At 33.7% G+C, this 17,733-nt stretch overlaps 1 protein-coding gene across 3 annotated transcripts in view; it reads right to left on the bottom strand.

Moving 5' to 3' along the window:
• Positions 1-4,350: 4,350 nt before the first annotated feature.
• Positions 4,351-17,733, bottom strand: part of LOC106666482 (transcription factor AP-4) — a 93,921-nt gene continuing 80,538 nt past the window's right edge. For 2 of the 3 annotated variants that reach the window (XM_014393710.2, XM_014393709.1), the window contains exons 3-7: positions 6,748-6,895; positions 6,505-6,594; positions 6,185-6,378; positions 4,859-5,151; positions 4,351-4,798 (exon numbers count right to left, since the gene is read on the bottom strand). In XM_014393710.2, the coding sequence (XP_014249196.1) occupies positions 4,534-4,798; positions 4,859-5,151; positions 6,185-6,378; positions 6,505-6,594; positions 6,748-6,895 (990 nt within the window). In that variant the 3' untranslated portion in view covers positions 4,351-4,533. The remainder of the gene's footprint in view (positions 4,799-4,858; positions 5,152-6,184; positions 6,379-6,504; positions 6,595-6,747; positions 6,896-17,733) is intronic. The other variant, XM_014393711.1, reaches the window with a different exon arrangement.

The following is a 17,733-nucleotide window of genomic DNA, read 5'->3' as shown; positions in this document are numbered from 1 at the left end:
AACAATAAATGACTTAACAATATTTATTATACATTGATTGACAAATTTATTTAGTTTAACATTAAATCCATTATCTTTCCACATTAGTTACAGGTATCGGTAAAAAAAACAGTAAACAATGCTTTGTTCTCAAATCTTTTTCAATGGCTTCAGACATTTTGGTGAATAAGGTAGAGTCAGGGATATAAGTATTGTCCTAAAATTATATGCGACACAGAGCAAATTTTCATTTCATGCTGCAGACATACGCATTGGCCTAAAAATGGGCGTCCGTGTGTCAACCTTCCATGTCCTATTCTTAGTTGGATGAGTATGATCAGTTTATTCAGATCTTCTGAAGGGCACCTATCAATATGCGGAATCCACTCTGTCAATCAGGCTGCTTTCATTTCATTTTAATCACCTTTTCTAACCTACAAATTTAACCTACAAACCTGCGATCCGTGTTATGTTGAACTTGTACACATATTTCAGATTTTGTTTATGATGAAAGTGCGCATAAATCTACAGTATTTGTTTTTTGAGGGAATTATAAGACAAAAGGTAAATTTGGTTAAATTCTAATGATTTCTGAATGTTTCTTTTTTTTTAAAATTAAAATTGAGCTTTTAATTCATCACATACTTTCACTTTAAATTACAATGGCTAGATTGATTTTATCGGGTATCTGGGTAATTTTTCACTAAAAACAATAAGCCTCATAGTTTAAAATGTATTGTTAAAAACAATGCTAAATAAATATACAATGCTTTGACATTATGTTGTTTCACAAGGAAAATCAAAAAGTTAAATCTGCTAGGCCTAAATGTTAAAAGATTGTTTATATACATAAAAATAAAAAATAATAAAAAACGAGTGACAATCATACCTTGGAAGAAATTCATTTATGTATATAACTGTTTGGTTTTTATTTTAATAGAAAAATCTAGATACTTATATATAGCCTTTGTACAGTTGTTAAATTTTTATAAGACCAGTGAAACATACAAGAGTATAAAATTGTTGTAGTTTGGCTAATTTTGTACAATATGTATTTTCTTTTTTTTTCCCTTTTAGTCGACGTGCTCTAAATTTCAACAAGTGCCTTCTTCCAAAAAAACTATAAAATTGTATATAAAGGCTGGAATTTTTCGCCTGAAATTGTTTACCGACTCAGCCGACTGATTTTCCCCTTTTAGCCAAACTGCAACACTTACAAAAAAATTTAATGACATTCAGAATTCAAATTAGAGTTTGAGCAATATTTAATAGTTTTTTAATTTTTTTTTTTTAAATATATATTTTATTTTTATTATAAATATTGAGATTGTATTAAATCTACATAAAAAATCTTTTTTTTTGTTTGGTAAAAAATATGTATAAAGTCCAAATAAAAACTCAATTTGTTAATTGCAATTTAAACAAATTTGTAGGTGCTACAACTATTATTTAGATTTAGGAGATAATAGTGAGTATTTTTTTCCTTCACTTTTTTTTTCTTTTTCCTTTCAAACAAATGAAATACTTTGTAACCCATACTTGTATATTTAACCTACAAACGAATGAAAATCTTGGCGTTACCGATGATTTTCGCTCGCTTGTGTAAATATATTATATATTACTGCGTAGATTATTATGTATATAATATATATTTTTTCTTTGTGTATAAATGAGAGCGAAAGAACTTCTGTCCACATTAAGTAGTCCGTATAACATATTTACAATTTTCTTTAAACAATTAACTATTAATGAAAATTGGTAAAAAAAAGAAAAAAAAAACTGATCGAATAAGTCAAAAACAAGCAAATTTGTGAAATAATATAATAATTATATTATGCTAGTGCTAATACAAAAATCTAAACTTAGACGCTACAAGTTTTACCTTTTTTTTTTAAATTATTTAATTGTATAAAAAACAAACAATTGTGATATGAAATAACAAAATGCAAAATCATTTTTTTTTTGTAATTGTAAAAGGAACTTTTTTTGATCATATATTTTAAACGAAAAATTATAAAATTTAGCCATTTAAATTTTTTCTTCTTAGGATTTACACTTGTTAAAAACTCATGTTTATATTTGCCATTTTGTCAACAGAAAGCGTCTATATTACAGCGCATTCTCTCACAAAATTTACATTTAGTCAAACGAAGAGATCTCTGGCGTACTCCCAAAACAGAAAAAAAATTCAAGAATCAATCACACAATTTCTTTTTTTTTTTTTTAATATATCCAGGCTGACAATAACAAGGAAAATTTTTGTCTTCTCGTAAACGGAGCGTCAATTTTGCCAACAATTTGTTTTAGTTCAATTAAGAAGTTGGTATTGGTTTATTTTTGTTTTTTTAAATTTGTGCAATTTATATGAAAATTAAGTAACAATCTAGTTGTTTAAACACAATTCAACCAATTAGCTAATTTTTTCTTCTTTTAAGCCTAAAATTTTCCCTAGTTTCACCTATATTATGGTACTATAAGTCTAATTTTCCGATTTTTTTTTTAAATTTTAAAGTTGTAAAAAACTTTCCCTTCCTCTATAAACCAATACTATTTAATGCTTATGTTTAAATTTTAAAATATAATTCAATTAACAGGGTAGATTTCGCCTTTAAGAAGTTACATTTTTACAAAAAGAAAAACTGACCGTGCACCAAATTTATCGCAGTGCTTATTAATTAAAAACTAATTAGATTAGAGAGAGGGGGGAAAAAATCGGTTCGTTTCACAAAAGAAATCCATCCATGCATGTCTCAGTCACCCTTGATCACATTCCATCGTTTACATAAATCTCCCAATCAATTAACAGAAAACACAAAAAAAGGTTAACATTTTTTTTTACAAATTGTAAAAAAAAGAAAAAAAAAGATTCGTCTAAGTTAAATAATAAATAATTTTGGTAGGGCGTTTTACTCACCTGGCTTTAAAAAACAAATGCTTTTTTTTTCTTTTTTTTTTATGCTTTGCATAACTTTTTTCTGTTCAAATTACTAATCTAATACACTACTGAATTTTTAATTGTACGTATACATATCCACAACATTAAGCTAGGGGTAGATCACACATTCCTCAATCACTCTATAGAAGTTTACATTATTTTGCGATTTCTTCCATATTTTAATTTTAAACCCAAAATATATATTTATATAGACAATTTTTAAAATTTTTATGTATATATTTTTTTTAAATTGTGCAACTATATCCCTTGCAAAGAAAACACACACATAGGTTTTTTTTTTTAATTAATAGGAATGGGGACCATGGAAATAGCCAAATCCATAGTGCTTTGCAAACTGAAATCGCTTAAAAACATTTTACATCTGATAGAACTAAAAAATACAAACAAAGAAAATATAACACAAAGAAGTCTTTATGCAACAGTCTGATCTCAAATAACAAGTTCACAGCGGGCGGTTTGTTAGTTTACAGATCAAGAAAACCAACAACCCGTCCCTAACAATAACAACAGGAGACGAGGGCCGTTCGAAAACGACCCTTTTCCCTCTTCTCTGAATTTTTCTAAAAGAAAAATAATATATTCGTTTACACGTAAAAAATATTTTCTTAAAAAAAAATAAAATAAAAAAAATGCACAACTGCCTATTTATTCGGCCGTCCGATGTTATCTTGTAACAAAAGACGCCGAATGCGGGAAGTGTAGCTCAGGCGAACCTAGTCAGAATGATCATGCGACTTTACTTGGACCCAGTGATCACTAATCAAGGTATCAAAGCCCACTACACAATTTCCCTAAGCCAATCAACCCCTAACAAATTTCCTTCTTTTATTACATATATATTTATACAAATCAAACAAAAATTGACTAATTAATGGATTACAAATATATAATTGTCAATTTACAAAGAAAAAATTTGAATCCTAATTAATTTTTTTTTTATCTTCGGTTTAACAAATTTTAAATTTAGAACAATCCTTAATTAGTGTACATCTATAAGAAGTTTTACTTCTAATAACATTTTTTTTAAGAAAGAAAAAAAAGAAAATACAATGTATAAAACAAAGTCTTTTATTATTTTTTTTTCACTTTTATTTATTTAATGTCAATAATGAAACATCTTTTTAAAGTTTTATCTTCATTCGACATGCTGAAAATCTTGCTTAAAAACAAACGTATTAATTATAATTAATAAAACAATACACAAGATTTTTTTTTATAAAACTGTATATACTTTATAATGATTTCCAATGGAGTTCCAGAACTTTTTTTAAAAAAGTGAATCGTAAAGAGTGACAGTGGGAGATAATGAAAAAAATAATAAAAATACTAGGAAAAAAACTATTTCAGAGTAATAGATGTTCACTAATGCCTGAGTTTGCTAATTCAAAGGATTCCAAGGTATGTGCAAAATACAATGAAAATAACACATTTTTATAATAAAAGAAAAAAGTATAATACACATTACATTTAACCGTGTAACTCCACTTAAGCTAAACCAAGTGTTTTGTATGCAAAATCTTTCAGCTTGGCTCAAAACGAAGAAAGGTTGGAATTGTCTAGAGGATGTTGGGAACAGGAAGTTTGGCTTAGTGATCGGATCACGTATGCTGTTTGACTACGATGACGCCAGGCCTCTGCTGTTGTTGGAATTGAAGGTACTGGTTCATCTTGACTTTAATCAACTGCTGTTTCTCGGGAGAGGTGTGCTTCGTGAGCGCGAGCGGCGCCTCTTGCGGCTCGTCGCCCACGCCCTCCGACCCGCCTTCGTTCACGCTATCGCTGAACAGGTTGTCGCCCTCCAAGTGGCGTATTGCTTCAACGATCGTCTCGAGGTTCTGGCGCGATGTCGAAGCAAGATAAACCCTGAAAATCGACAAATTGTTAATTTTGACAATTGATAAGTTAATAAATAAGAAAACTTACCTCGCTTGGGACATTCGCTCTTCTTGAGTGGTAGCGACTGCATGTGGTGAGGGCAGTCTTTCGACCTCGACCTTCGGTTCTGCCTTGATCGCGGCTTCTAGGATCGAAGGCAGCCTCGAAGAAGGCGAGTTAGGCGGGGAGTTGGTCACCGTAGCGATCACCGTTTCGGTGTGAGCCACAGGCTGGAGGGAGTTTGCAGAGACGACCTGCAGATTTGCAACTGCCGCCACCGTCTCTGCCGAGCCGTTCAAAACTTCTCGTCGCATCGGCGTTATCACAGCTCCATTCTCTTCCTAAAAATTTGCCAAAATGTAACTAAACTGGAAATAAAATTAGGGGGGGGCTTGGCATGATTTTTTCATCTCACCCAAAACTTTAGATAAAAAGAACAATTAATTAAAATTATTATATTTTATTAATATTATGTAATTAAATAATAATAATTTATAATAATTCAATAATAATTAACTAACAAAAATCTTTTATTTCTGATTTAACACCAATAATTTAATTAAATAATATATGATTATTATAAATATTATATAAAACATTACAATTAATTAAGGTTTTTAGTTGAGGTGAAAAAAAGTTAATGGCACGAGTGGGATTCACACCCACGATCTTCGGCTAGATATGCCGCTGCTCTACCACTTGAGCTATTGTGACCTCGAACCACTCGGACACTAACCTCCTATCTCAACCCCACCTTATGAGTTTTCCCTCCTTTTTGCCATTTTTCAAATTTCCTGTAATCGGATTGGATTCTCAACGACAAATGAAATGGCCACGGAGAGCTTTTTCATCTCAACTAAAAGCCTTAATTAATTGTTCAAGCGGACCACGAAATTAATGAATTTAATGAATTAAAATGAAGTACACTTCACTAAAGCTCTCTGTGGCCATTTCATTTGTCGTCGAGAATCCAATCCGATTACACGAAATTTGAAAAATGGCAAAAAGGAGGGAAAACTCATAAGGTGGGGTTGAGATAGGAAGTTGATGCCCGAGTGGATCGAGGTCACGATAGCTCAAGTGGTAGAGCAGCGGCGTATCTAGCTGAAAATCGTGGGTTCGAATCCTGCTCGTGCCATTAACTTTTTTTCATCTCAACTAAAAACCTTAATTAATTATAATGTATTAATTGGTCAAGCGGACCACAAAATTAGTGAATTATATAAAACATAATATGAAAAAAAATTATTTTATTTTCAAAAATTGGTACATCGTCCATGACATCCAATGGGTAGCTGGGCGATAAAGCCGTACTGCATGACAGGTTTTTTTTTTTTTAAATTAAAACAGGAAGAAAAAAAAAATTTGACTTACTTCCTCTCTCTGCTGGTACTGGAGCTGTACTTGCTGAGTTATTTCCCTGATCCGTTCAGGATACAGTTGAGATTCGAGGGACCTGACTTGCTCTTCGAGGATCATCCGCAGTCGCCTCTCCCTGTCCAGCTGCACCCTCACATCTATCAAATCATTCGTCGCCCCAGAGACGACATTGGTATCGACTTCAAGATCTGTCAAAATAACGAAGAAAAAAAACCAATTCAATACAATTTTTATCAACAGAAAGGAATTTAAGATTATGGGGACGAGAGAATTTTCGAGGGATTCTTTTTTTGCCCCAGTGGTATGGTTCCTACTTGGTGTAATGGTGGGTTGAGCGACTGCTACGATATCGGCTCCCTCGTCCCCAGATTCACAAATCGGATTGCTCACTGTAACCACCAAACCTATAACACAATTAATTCTCTAGTCAGCCTCCGCGGCATTGAGGAAGGAGGATGACAGACAGGATCGGCGGTTTGGTTCGAAACAGGGTAACAAGACAAGTCTCACTGGATTTTCCCCTTTTACATTGTGTAAAAAAAAAATTCAGTCCTTACCTGAATCAGTTTTTCTCTTTTTGTTTGCAGAAGCTTCGCCTTCATGTTGGTTAAGTAGTCTCTTGAGGTGGCAGTTCTGCGACAGAAGTCTTGTCTTTTCTTGTTCTAGTTGGTATATGTACTCCGCAGTTTGTTGTAAGATTGCAGCCTGAAACACATTAAAATTATATTAATTGGTTAAGTATATAAAATAAAGAGTAAAAATTATTTTTTCATAAATATGATTTAGTATATTTTATTTGATACACGTAAAAAAAATCGTTTATGTACACTTTCAGGCTGGGTAGATTTCATGCTCTGTCTTCAAAATAATTCGGCAATTTACAGAGTTGGGGAAAATGTCAAATTTGAACTCGGGAAATATTTAAAAAACGTGTTTGTTATAGAACTGCGTATCTTGTAGTTTAAGGATTTCCGACAAGTGGGACAAGGGGAGATATTGAACAGAAGGCGAGACATCTGGTGCAGCAGGTGAAGGAAGGGCCAGGCGGCCCTCCTCGGCAAATTGTTCCCCACGTTTTCTCTTTTGCGTCTTGCACCTGACTCGTACCCGGGCATCGACATGCAATCACCGTCGAAAACTGGTCCTCTCGAATTTCCCCGAAATAGAAATCGAATTCGAAAAAAAAAGGCGATGCACGATACCGGGCGTGCACGTGGGTAAAATGACGCGCATGAAGTTCCGGTGCCGTGGAGACTATTTTTAATGCGATGCTTTATGACTATATATTATAGACTCTACCCAGATTGGGTAAACCAAAAACGAACAGCAATGACCAAATTTCAGGAGCATCATCTTATCTTGCATACAACACGACAAAATTTCTCCCATGTTATAATCATCCAAACGCAAAACTTATTTCGTTTTAAAACTAACTTCAAAAAGTAAAAGTTAGGTATCTCAATATTTTTCTTTTTTAATTAGGGCAATTGATATATCAGGAGATCAACGTATTAAGTCCTAAGTCCTAGTCTGTCTTCAGAACCTGCTCAAGCAGCGTAAACGTAAACAAACGCACAACTTAATTACTTTTGAAAAGAAACTTGATTTTTTATTAATTAGACGTATTAAATATTTTTATTTTAATTAAGATAATTAACATAGCAGGAAAGCAACGTGTAAGTCCCGCTCGGTCTGTAGAACCTACTCAAGCAGTGGAAACTTAATAAGCACCATTAATTAATATTAAACCTATTTTATGTCAGTTATAGTTTTTTCCCCGTAAAATGAATTTTTAGATGCAAATTAACCCTTTTATTTTAAATTCACTATTTTTCGAGGTCCGCTTGACCAATTAATAACATTCAATTCATTAAGGTTTTTAAGATGAGATAAAAAGTCAGTGTCACGAGCGGGATTCGAACCCACGATCTTCGGCTAGATACGCCGCTGCTCTACTACTTGAGCTATCGTGACTTCGATCACCTCGGGCACTAACTTCCCATCTCAAACCCACCTTTTGAATTTTCCCGGCGGGGGGTTCGAATCCCGCTCGTGACACTGACTTTTTATCTCAACTTAAAAAACCTTAATTAATTGAATCCTTTTATTTTAAAATTAACGTTTGTTTACCTTCCAATCACCCCTTTTTAACTAAAAAAATAAATAAATAAAACAAACCTTTTTAAAACACCAAAGGAGATGACGCGAAATAAAGCACGTAAAGAAAAAATTCTACATTTGACGAAAAAAATCGGGTTCTTTAGAAGGCCGTTGAAAATTAATCATAATTAAAATTATATAAAAATAAATATGAAAACAAAATATTTATTCGTTTAATTTTTTTTTATAAAATAACTGGGTTCGTAAAAAACCCAATTTCTCACAATGCTCAAATTAAAAGAAGAATCCTTAAAAAAATTTTGTATATATTTTTTTATCGTATTTTTTTAAAACGAGGATTCGCAACAGCAATCAATCAACCCTCTGCAGTTGCGAACCCTCGTTAAAAAAAGATCCTTCTTTTGATTTCAGAAATGTCAGAACTAGGGATATTTAAGTACACAATTATTTTATATAAAAAAAATCGCAAATTAAACGAAAAATACTGTTTTTTAATTAATTTTATGTAATTTTAATTGTGATTTATTAAAAAAAGTAATGATTCTATAAATAAATAAGGATTCTTCTTTTCATTAGAGAAATAGGGGTTTTTAAGTACTCAATTATTTTATTTAAAACAAAAGTCAAATTAAATAATAAACATTTTGTTTTTTATAATTAATTTTATATAATTTTAATTGTAATTACATAAAAATAAATAAATACGGATTGCACTTTTCATCTGAGAAATATGGGTTTTTATTACTACCCAATTATTTTATTTAAAACAAAACTCCAATTAAACGAATAAATATTCGGTTGTTTTTATAATTAATTTTATATAATTTTAATTATAATTAATTTAAAAAAATAAGGATCTTTCTTTTGATGTGAAAAATGCGAGAATAGGGGTATTTAAGTACAAAATTATTTTATATTTAAAACTCAAATTAAACGAATAAATATTTTGCGTTTTTTATTGAATTTTGTGTAATTTTAAATTGTGATTAATTTAAAAAAATGTAATAAGGAATCTTCCTTTGATTTGAGAAATGTGAGATATAGGGGTTTTTAAGTAACCAATTATTTTATTTTAAAAAACTCAAATCAAACGAATAAAATTTTGTAAATTTTATATTATTTTAATTGTGATTAATTAAAAAAAATGTAATAAGGATTCTTCCTTTGATTTGAGAAAAGTGAAACATAGGGTTTTTTAAGTAACCAATTATTAAAAAAAAAAACATTGTAAATTTTATATTTTTAAAATGTGTAGTGATTAGTGACCGTTAGTCGCTAATTATTTCGAAATCTTCAGGGCCTGGGATTAACAAACATTGTTTAAATTTAACAAATACATGTAGGACGTGGAAAAGTGAATTTATACAATGCAAAATATATTTTTTATTTTCAATCATTTGTAAATCCCAGGCCCTGAAGATGATCTCAATAAAGATCGAAACGTTGGCACGATAAAAAAAATGTTTTTCTGAAACCTACATCACACCAGACCGCATTTCATGATTTCGGAATAATTAATTTTAAAATGTTTTTTATGAGTAATCCTTTTTCATAAAAAAATCTAAAATTAAAGGAAAATCATTAGTCACATTTAATGCTATATAATAATAATAAATCTCATTAATTAAATATCTATATTAATAATAATCTAATAAATAATATATGTTTCTTCGATGCTTTAAAGATTTCGAATTTGAAAAAAGAATGCTCCTTTGGAATTTGAAGTTCAAGAGGTTAATTTAACAAAAGAGTGTTAATTTGAAATTGAAAAAAGGTTAATAAAATATACGAATTGAGGGTTCTTTTAATTTGAGAAATGTGATTTTTTATGGCATAATATTTTTTATATTTTAAAAAATCATTTGGTTTCGTATATAATTTTTACTCTATTTTCTTTATAAAAGGCTCAGTAATTACCTTTCGATTCAATAGCCATGTCTTTTTTGGGGTGGTCAAGTTTTTTAAATATTTATTTGGGTGTGGTTTTGTTTCTTTTACACGCCATGTAGGTAGCAATAAAGATTCTTAGAAATCTAGATTTTGCTGTTAATTTTTAATCGAAACTGGCAGCGTCTTAGGCTTAAGGGGATCTTTACAAACAAAAAAGGACCACGTGACGAAAAAAGGAACAGGTAGTGATGAGAAAGTACTGAAGCAGGGAGAGAGAAACGCCCTCGCGGTCGGCATGTGTTTTTCTGCCCTTGTGGTGCTGTTGCCATTACGGCGTTCACAGTTATAAAGACAAAAGTGGAAAAGGAAGGAGGAGGCGTAGTTTTTGGAGCGGCGTGGAAGACAAAGGTGGGCTAGAGCAGAGGCAGGCACTGGGTCCGGTCTATATTTAGACCCGGGATGGGAAAGTGGGGACAGATGTCTGGAGGGCACAGCTGCCGCTCTCCTTCGCGTCCAAAATTACACCCGACTAGTCCGCGGTCTCGCGTCCCACCGGCGACCGTCCTTTCAACCGCCCAGTTCTGTATATTCAAAATATAGAAAATACAACGAGACGTGAGAGTTTCCGAGAGGAAAGAGAGTTTAGCATGGGCCAGGGGGAAAAAAGATGAGCCGGGAGTAGGGGGATGTAGACCTTGAAACGGGGAACAAAGAACGACGGTTGCGTCATTCGCCGGCTCTCCCATAGCTAGCACCACCGGCACCGAGAGCACTAGTGCCCTGCACCGGGGCTCGACCGTCGCAATGTGCCGTCCTGGGAAGGAGATCGACGTGATGGACGTCTTCGTCTAGTGTCGGCGGGCAGGGTCAGCTGGACGGGGGATCGATAAGACCCCCCCGGACAGGAAGTCTCATCCCTTTCATTTCCCTTCTAGACCCGATCGGTTATTTAAGATATCCATCTTCTAATGCTGTCCGAGGAACGAAAACAAAAAGGCCTCGAGACGATTAAATTGGCCGATAGTCATTTCAACACTCATCGTCCAGTATGGTTATTTGTCAACGTACTTAACATATGTTAAGACGCAGTAATCAATAATTAATTGAATAACGGAATGAAAACAGCTAATGAACTACGTATGGCCACATCCTTGATCCACTTCTACAATTAACCAACTGCCAATCAAATCTTTACTTTTCGTTACTTATAAGCAAATTATAGCAATGAATGATTTTTATTGGGTTCGATCGTTTCCCATCATCCTCGCACATTTGCGTTTCTGCATTTCGCCATCTTCAGTGTGAGGTTTAATCAAAGACAAAAAATTATCCTAAGAAACTGACTATAGAGTCGACAATATTGAGACAACCGAAAATATATTTTTCAAATTGGTAAATCAGAAATGTATGAGGATTATAATGATTTATCGTTTAACTTAGGAATTTCCAATAGAATTTCCATCGGTGGCCGCTCATCACTGTAAGGTAAAGGTCCCGGGTTCGAATCCAGCGGCCTTGCATTCGAACCCAACATACTTACAAATGAGCTTTTTTCAAAAACACCGGCACCCCGAGGGTTGAAATGACCTCTGCTGCTGCGACCCCTCGTAAATAAAAAATAAAATAAAATAAAAAAATAAACATTTTTGCTCAAACAATGAGTATCAAACAAGACAGAAAGTATTTACTAATATTTTTATATCCAAAGTAAAAAAATAAAAATAAATAACTAAATTAAAAAAAGGAATTTCAATTTGGATTTTGCTACGTTTTCAAGTAAGATAGTATAAAAATATTTATGTGTTAATATGCACATTTATGAATTTCTCCATAAAATAAAAATTTATTGTATTGATTTTTAATTGCCTATTTGGAAAAAATTCTAATTTTTTTTAAATAATTGCAGACAAATCTTGTCAGATAGATTTTTGTTTGAAAAATAAACGGTTTTATAAAGGTACTACTGGCAATACGCATTTGGTTGTATAAAAAAGAGAGAGAGGGAGTATTTTAGGTAATAGTAAAGAGATATGTATATGAATGTAAACAGTAGGACATTGTATATGAAAAATAGGTAAAATGAAGTTGAGAGGGAGAGAGAGAGAGAATTTTAGGTAAAAGTAAAGAGATATGTATATGAATATATACAGTAGGACACTGTATATGAAAAATAGGTAAAATGAAGTTGAGAGAGAATTTTAGGTAAAAGTAAAGAGATATGTATATGAATATATACAGTAGGACATTGTGTATGAAAAATAGGTAAAATGAAGTTGAGAGAGAATTTTAGGTAAAAGTAAAGAGATATGTATTGATAGATAGATAGAAAGAGCTGTCGGCACAATAAAGATATATGAATACCTTAATAAATGAACTTTTGTAAAAATTTATAAATGAAATAAATGATAACGAATAATAAATGAACAAATTTATGATTAAGTATTGTATGTATATGAGAAACAGATAAAATGCAGATGTGCAGATGCAGAGGTGAGTGGAAAAACGAATATCTCAACCCAACGTGGAATGGCCAATGTGATTATTAGAAATAGAGATTGATAGAAAGCGAGTTGAACTTCAAGTGAGAAGTCACGATGGATCAAGTGGTTAGAGCAGCGGCGTATTGAGCCGAAGGTGGCGGGTTCCAATCCCGCTCGTGACGCCGATTTTTCATCTCCACCAAAAATCTTAGATAAGAAGATTAATCAATTGGAATAATTAATATGTTCAATTTTGACTACTAAGCAAATCTGGATAAGTAATTATATTGGCCAATAGGGTCTTGTAAGATCGATCGTTATTTTTGTTATTTACTCCATAAAAGAGACACCAAATTTGTTAAAAGTCAATTTTTACCGTTCTTTATGGCTTCTCCATTACAAAAATGAAAGTACATTTGCATAATTTTTTTATTTTATTGGAGATTTACACCATTTTGGTATGTTTATTAATTGTTAAATACCTACAAGTGAGAGTGACAAGTGTCACGAGAAAGTGCAGATGTGTGCCGACATGCGGAAATCGAGGGTTAAGCCCCTTTTGAAATGGGAAAAATGTCAGCCCGAGAGGACAATAAAACGCGCTTGAGCTTTCTGAATGGTAAACGCGAATAAATAAAAAAATTAAAAAAAGACAACGGCCGAGTGGAAAAACGAAAATCTCAACCCAACCTGGAATGGCCAATGTTTAACATGGCTGATTATCAGATATAAATATTCTTTCGGTCCAAGGTAAAAACATGATTTTATGCGCGAGACCGCAAAGTCCAGGCCGAGTTGTACCAAGGGCCGATAAAATTAACGGCCATTACAACGGGAATTGGAAAGGACCGACAAACCGGGAATATGGGATGGCCCGGGACAAAGGGAAACCGGGGGGGGGGGTGCCTTTTGTGTAATTGGCAAACGAAGAAGAGGAAGTAGATATTAGGGCTAACATCTGTATCCGGATTGTAAAGACTTCAATTGAAAGATTACACAAGAGAACCCTTTTCCTTTGGCGTCGGACAACGGGGAGAAAAAACTTCTTGAATTCAAATTAAAACATCTGCGGCTCCAGTGATGAATTGGCCACTAGGTACAGGTTTATTGAGAGACCTTTACCTTTCAAACGGGTGGGTATATATAAAGGCGTGGGAGGTAATAAACTTTCACTTTGTCTTAATGTTGAATTTATAAATACACGTAATATAACGTCCTATTATCAAGATATGAAAGTTTATTCTATTTTAAGAAAAACGGCAAGCGCAGGATTAATAAAGTCTGCTGAATCGGAGAAACAGATAAAATGTAGGCAGATAGTGAGAATTTTACATAAAAGTAGAGAGATCTGCATATGAATGTATACAGTAGGATATATATGAAAGATGGGTAAAATGGATATAGATATGAAAAAGGGGAGGAAGAGAGAGATAAAAGTAAAGAGACGTGTATATATACAATACGACATTGTATGCAGAGATAGAGTGAGTATTTTAGGTAAAAGAAAAGATATATGCATATGAATATATACAGTAGGGCATTGTATATGAAAGATAGATAAAACGGAGATAAAGAGATATGAAGAGAGGGGAGAGAGAGAGAGAGAGAGAGAGAGAGAGAGAGAGAGAGAGAGAGAGAGAGAGAGAGAGAGAGAAGGAATTTTAGGTAAAAGTATATGAATATATACAGGTGGACATATGAAAGACAGGTAAAATGGAGATAGAGATATGAAAAGAGAGAGAGAGAGAGAGAGAGAGAGAGAGAGAGAGAGAGAGAGAGAGAGAGAGAGAGAGAGATAGATAGATAGATAGAGAAGGAATTTTAGGTAAAAGTAAAGAGATGTGTATAAGACATTGTATACAGATAGAGAGCGAGATCGATAGAGTATTTTAGGTAAAAGTAAAGAAATATGTATATGAATATATACAATACGACATTGTTTATAGATAGAGTGAATGAGTAAATTAGGTTAAAAAAAAAGAGATATGCATATGAATATATATGTAATGAAGATAGAGTGATATGAAGGGAGAGTATTTTAGATAAAAGTAAAGAAATATGTATAGGAATATATACAGTACGAAATTCCATATAGAAAAATATGCCGCTGTTCTTCCATGGGAAAGAATTTTGGGTAAAAGTAAGGAGATATGTGTATGAATATATACTGTAAGACATTGTATGCAGATAGATAGATAGAGAGTAAAATTTACGGAAAAGTAAAGATATATGAATATATACAAATGTACGATTGTATGTATATGAGAGATAGAGATTGATTGATATGTGGCGTGCTAAATTTACGATTACTGTACTCATTCTGAACCCCACACATGGGGACAGTAGTCGAACGTTAAGCCTTGTAAAAACAGGATGTACTTCACAGCTCCGGTAAGAGAGGAACAGGTATAATACATTCATCCGGCTGCCACGGGGTGTCTTTTTTTTTGTCGAGGGAGAAAGTTGTACGATGGAGGGCACGTGGCGTGGCGTAAAACATCCGGCGGCCACCCAAAATAAATAATATCAACTGGGTCTACGCTTTAACAAAATGATCTTCAAAGTAGCCGCCCGAATTCGAAAGGGATGACGAATGAAACCGCCTTTGGGAACAAATAAAAGGAAATTTGCATGATGATGTGAAGTCAGAACTGTTTTGCGAATCGATGAACTGAGGCGTTGAAAAGAAATGTTTTGTTTGGCCTGTTATAATATTTTTAACTTCTTTTTATGTAAGGTCTTGGTTGAGATGAAAAAGTTAGTGTCACGGGCGGGATTCGAACCCACGACCTTCGGCTCAATACGCCGCTGTTCTAACCACTTGACGTGGTTGACACTATCGTGACTTCGATCCACTCGGACACTAACTCCCCATTCTCAACCTATTCAAAGCGGCTAGAGCAGCGGCGTATTGAGCCAAGGTCGTGGGTTCGAATCCCGCTCGTGACACTAGCTTTTTCATCTCAAGACCTTACATAAAAAGAATAATTAATTGAAATAAGTAACTTGGTCAATTAGACCACTAAACATAATGGATTTTTAACTTATGTATAAAGTTTAGATGGACAGATATAGACAATAAGAAAACGCTGAAGACATCAGACCGCAAATACGCATCTTCAATTATGCCACCAATTGAACGTAAGACGGACATTGTGTCGTCCCTATTTCCAGTCAGAGTTAAAATATATTGTGTGGCACTTAACGTTAAGTGTACAATGTCGGGACGTGTCCTTTCTTTGCTTTCCTCGATTAAGCTTCTTTTTTTTCCACCCCGGACGAGTGCGATTCGGCCGAACGGACCTCGAGGGGTTTTCGCAACGGTTCGTGCTTTATCAGGGCGTCGTACGGCCCTGTGTACACTTGTGCGGAGGGGGGCAGACGCGGATAACGCCCTATCTGCAGAGTGCAGAACCCCGCCAATTAAAAGCAGGCGCCGACTAATGAGTTTTCACGGGCTGCTCCGATTTATTACCGAGATAGTAGTCGTTTTGAGCTGCTAATTGATATAATAATGCTAGGGTTTCCTCTGCCCATTTTAAGATTTTCTTGGTGTCTATTCAATCACTGGAATCTTACGAATCCTACGGAATCCAGAGGAGGGGCCACAGCTGAGCCGTTTTGGAGTCAGCTGGGTGCTATCACCCTTTTTTTTATTCCTTCCAAACTATTTTCGACTCAAAGAGTCAACCGTTTTTTTTAACATTCTTATTTTAACATCCTTTTCCTTTTTTTCAAAGATAGTTACCAAGGAACGAGAAAATAGGTCAATGAGAAACATTTCACCACCAAAAACTGTTATTTAAAAAATAACCGATAAATGAGAAAAAAACATAAGACAACCTTGTCTAAAATAGTAGTCAAACCTGTTTTTTATAGACCTATGAAATTCAAATTGACTCACGTCTATAAATGTTTTGGCGAGCCGTAGCGAAAATATGCTGAACTTTGGCGAAAACGTAAATAACTAAATATGAATATATGCATAACTAGGAGAGAAAGGTAGACCAAAAGTGAGTGAGTGAGCGTAAGCGATTTTACAGAAAAGTAAACATATATATGAATATAAACCGTGCAGTAAAATATTAGCTATGAGAGATTGATAAAACAGATAGAGATATATAGAAAGAGTGAGATAGGTAGAAGAAAAGTTATTAAATGAGCGTGAATGATTTTACAGAAAGATATATGTGGATATTTACTGTAAGATAATGTACGTGGGAGAGAAATAAAATGGGGATAGAGAGATATGAGAAGTTTGTTGTAAGAAAGAAGGTAAAGAGGAAAGAAAGAAAGAAAGAAATAGAGAGAGAGAGAGAGAGTGAGAGTTTGTATTTTATTGAGAAAAAAGTTGTGAGTGAGAAATGAAAAAAAAAAAGAGAAAAAGAGTGTGTGTGTGTGTGAATAAGGTAGCACAAAATAAATGAAGAAGGAAAATAAAAGAGACAGAAAGAGCAGCAAAGAAGGATAGGGGAGAGAGAGAGAGAGAGAGAGAGAGAGAGAGAGAGAGAGAGAGAGAGAAAGAGAGGGAGGGAGTGAGAGGGGGAGTGAGAGAGAGGGAGGGAGAGGGGAAAGTAGACTATGTATAGTAAGATAGGTTCAATTCAATGGAATATAGGAAAAAAGAAAGAAAGAGAGAGAGTGGAAAAAGTAGACTGTATGTATAGTAAGATAGGTTCAATTCAATAGAATATAGGTAAAAAAGAAAGTAAGAAAGAAAGAAAGAAAGAAAGAAAGAGAGAGAGAGAGAGAGAGAGAGAGAGAGAGAGAGAGAGAGTGAGAGGGAGGTTCAATTCAATGGAATATAGGTAAAAAAGAAAGAAAGAAAGAAAGAAAGAAAGAAAGAAAGAAAGAAAGAAAGAAAGAAAGAAAGAGAGAGAGAGAGAGAGAGAGAGAGTGAGAAGAGAAGAGAAGAGAGGAGAGAGAGAGAGAGAGAGAGAGAGAGAGAGAGATTATTCAAATTAAAGTACTTTATACTTCACCCTGTTTATATCCTAGACTGACTACTGAAAATGCCACACCAAACCAGGGAGAATGGGTAGAATAAAATGT

The sequence above is a fragment of the Cimex lectularius genome, unplaced genomic scaffold, assembly GCF_000648675.2.
Source record: "Cimex lectularius strain Harlan isolate CLEC.00 unplaced genomic scaffold, Clec_2.1 scaffold285, whole genome shotgun sequence".
Lineage (NCBI taxonomy): Eukaryota > Metazoa > Arthropoda > Insecta > Hemiptera > Cimicidae > Cimex > Cimex lectularius.
The sequence above is the reverse complement of the archived record's forward strand: the minus strand, read 5'-3'. Positions and strand labels throughout refer to the sequence as shown.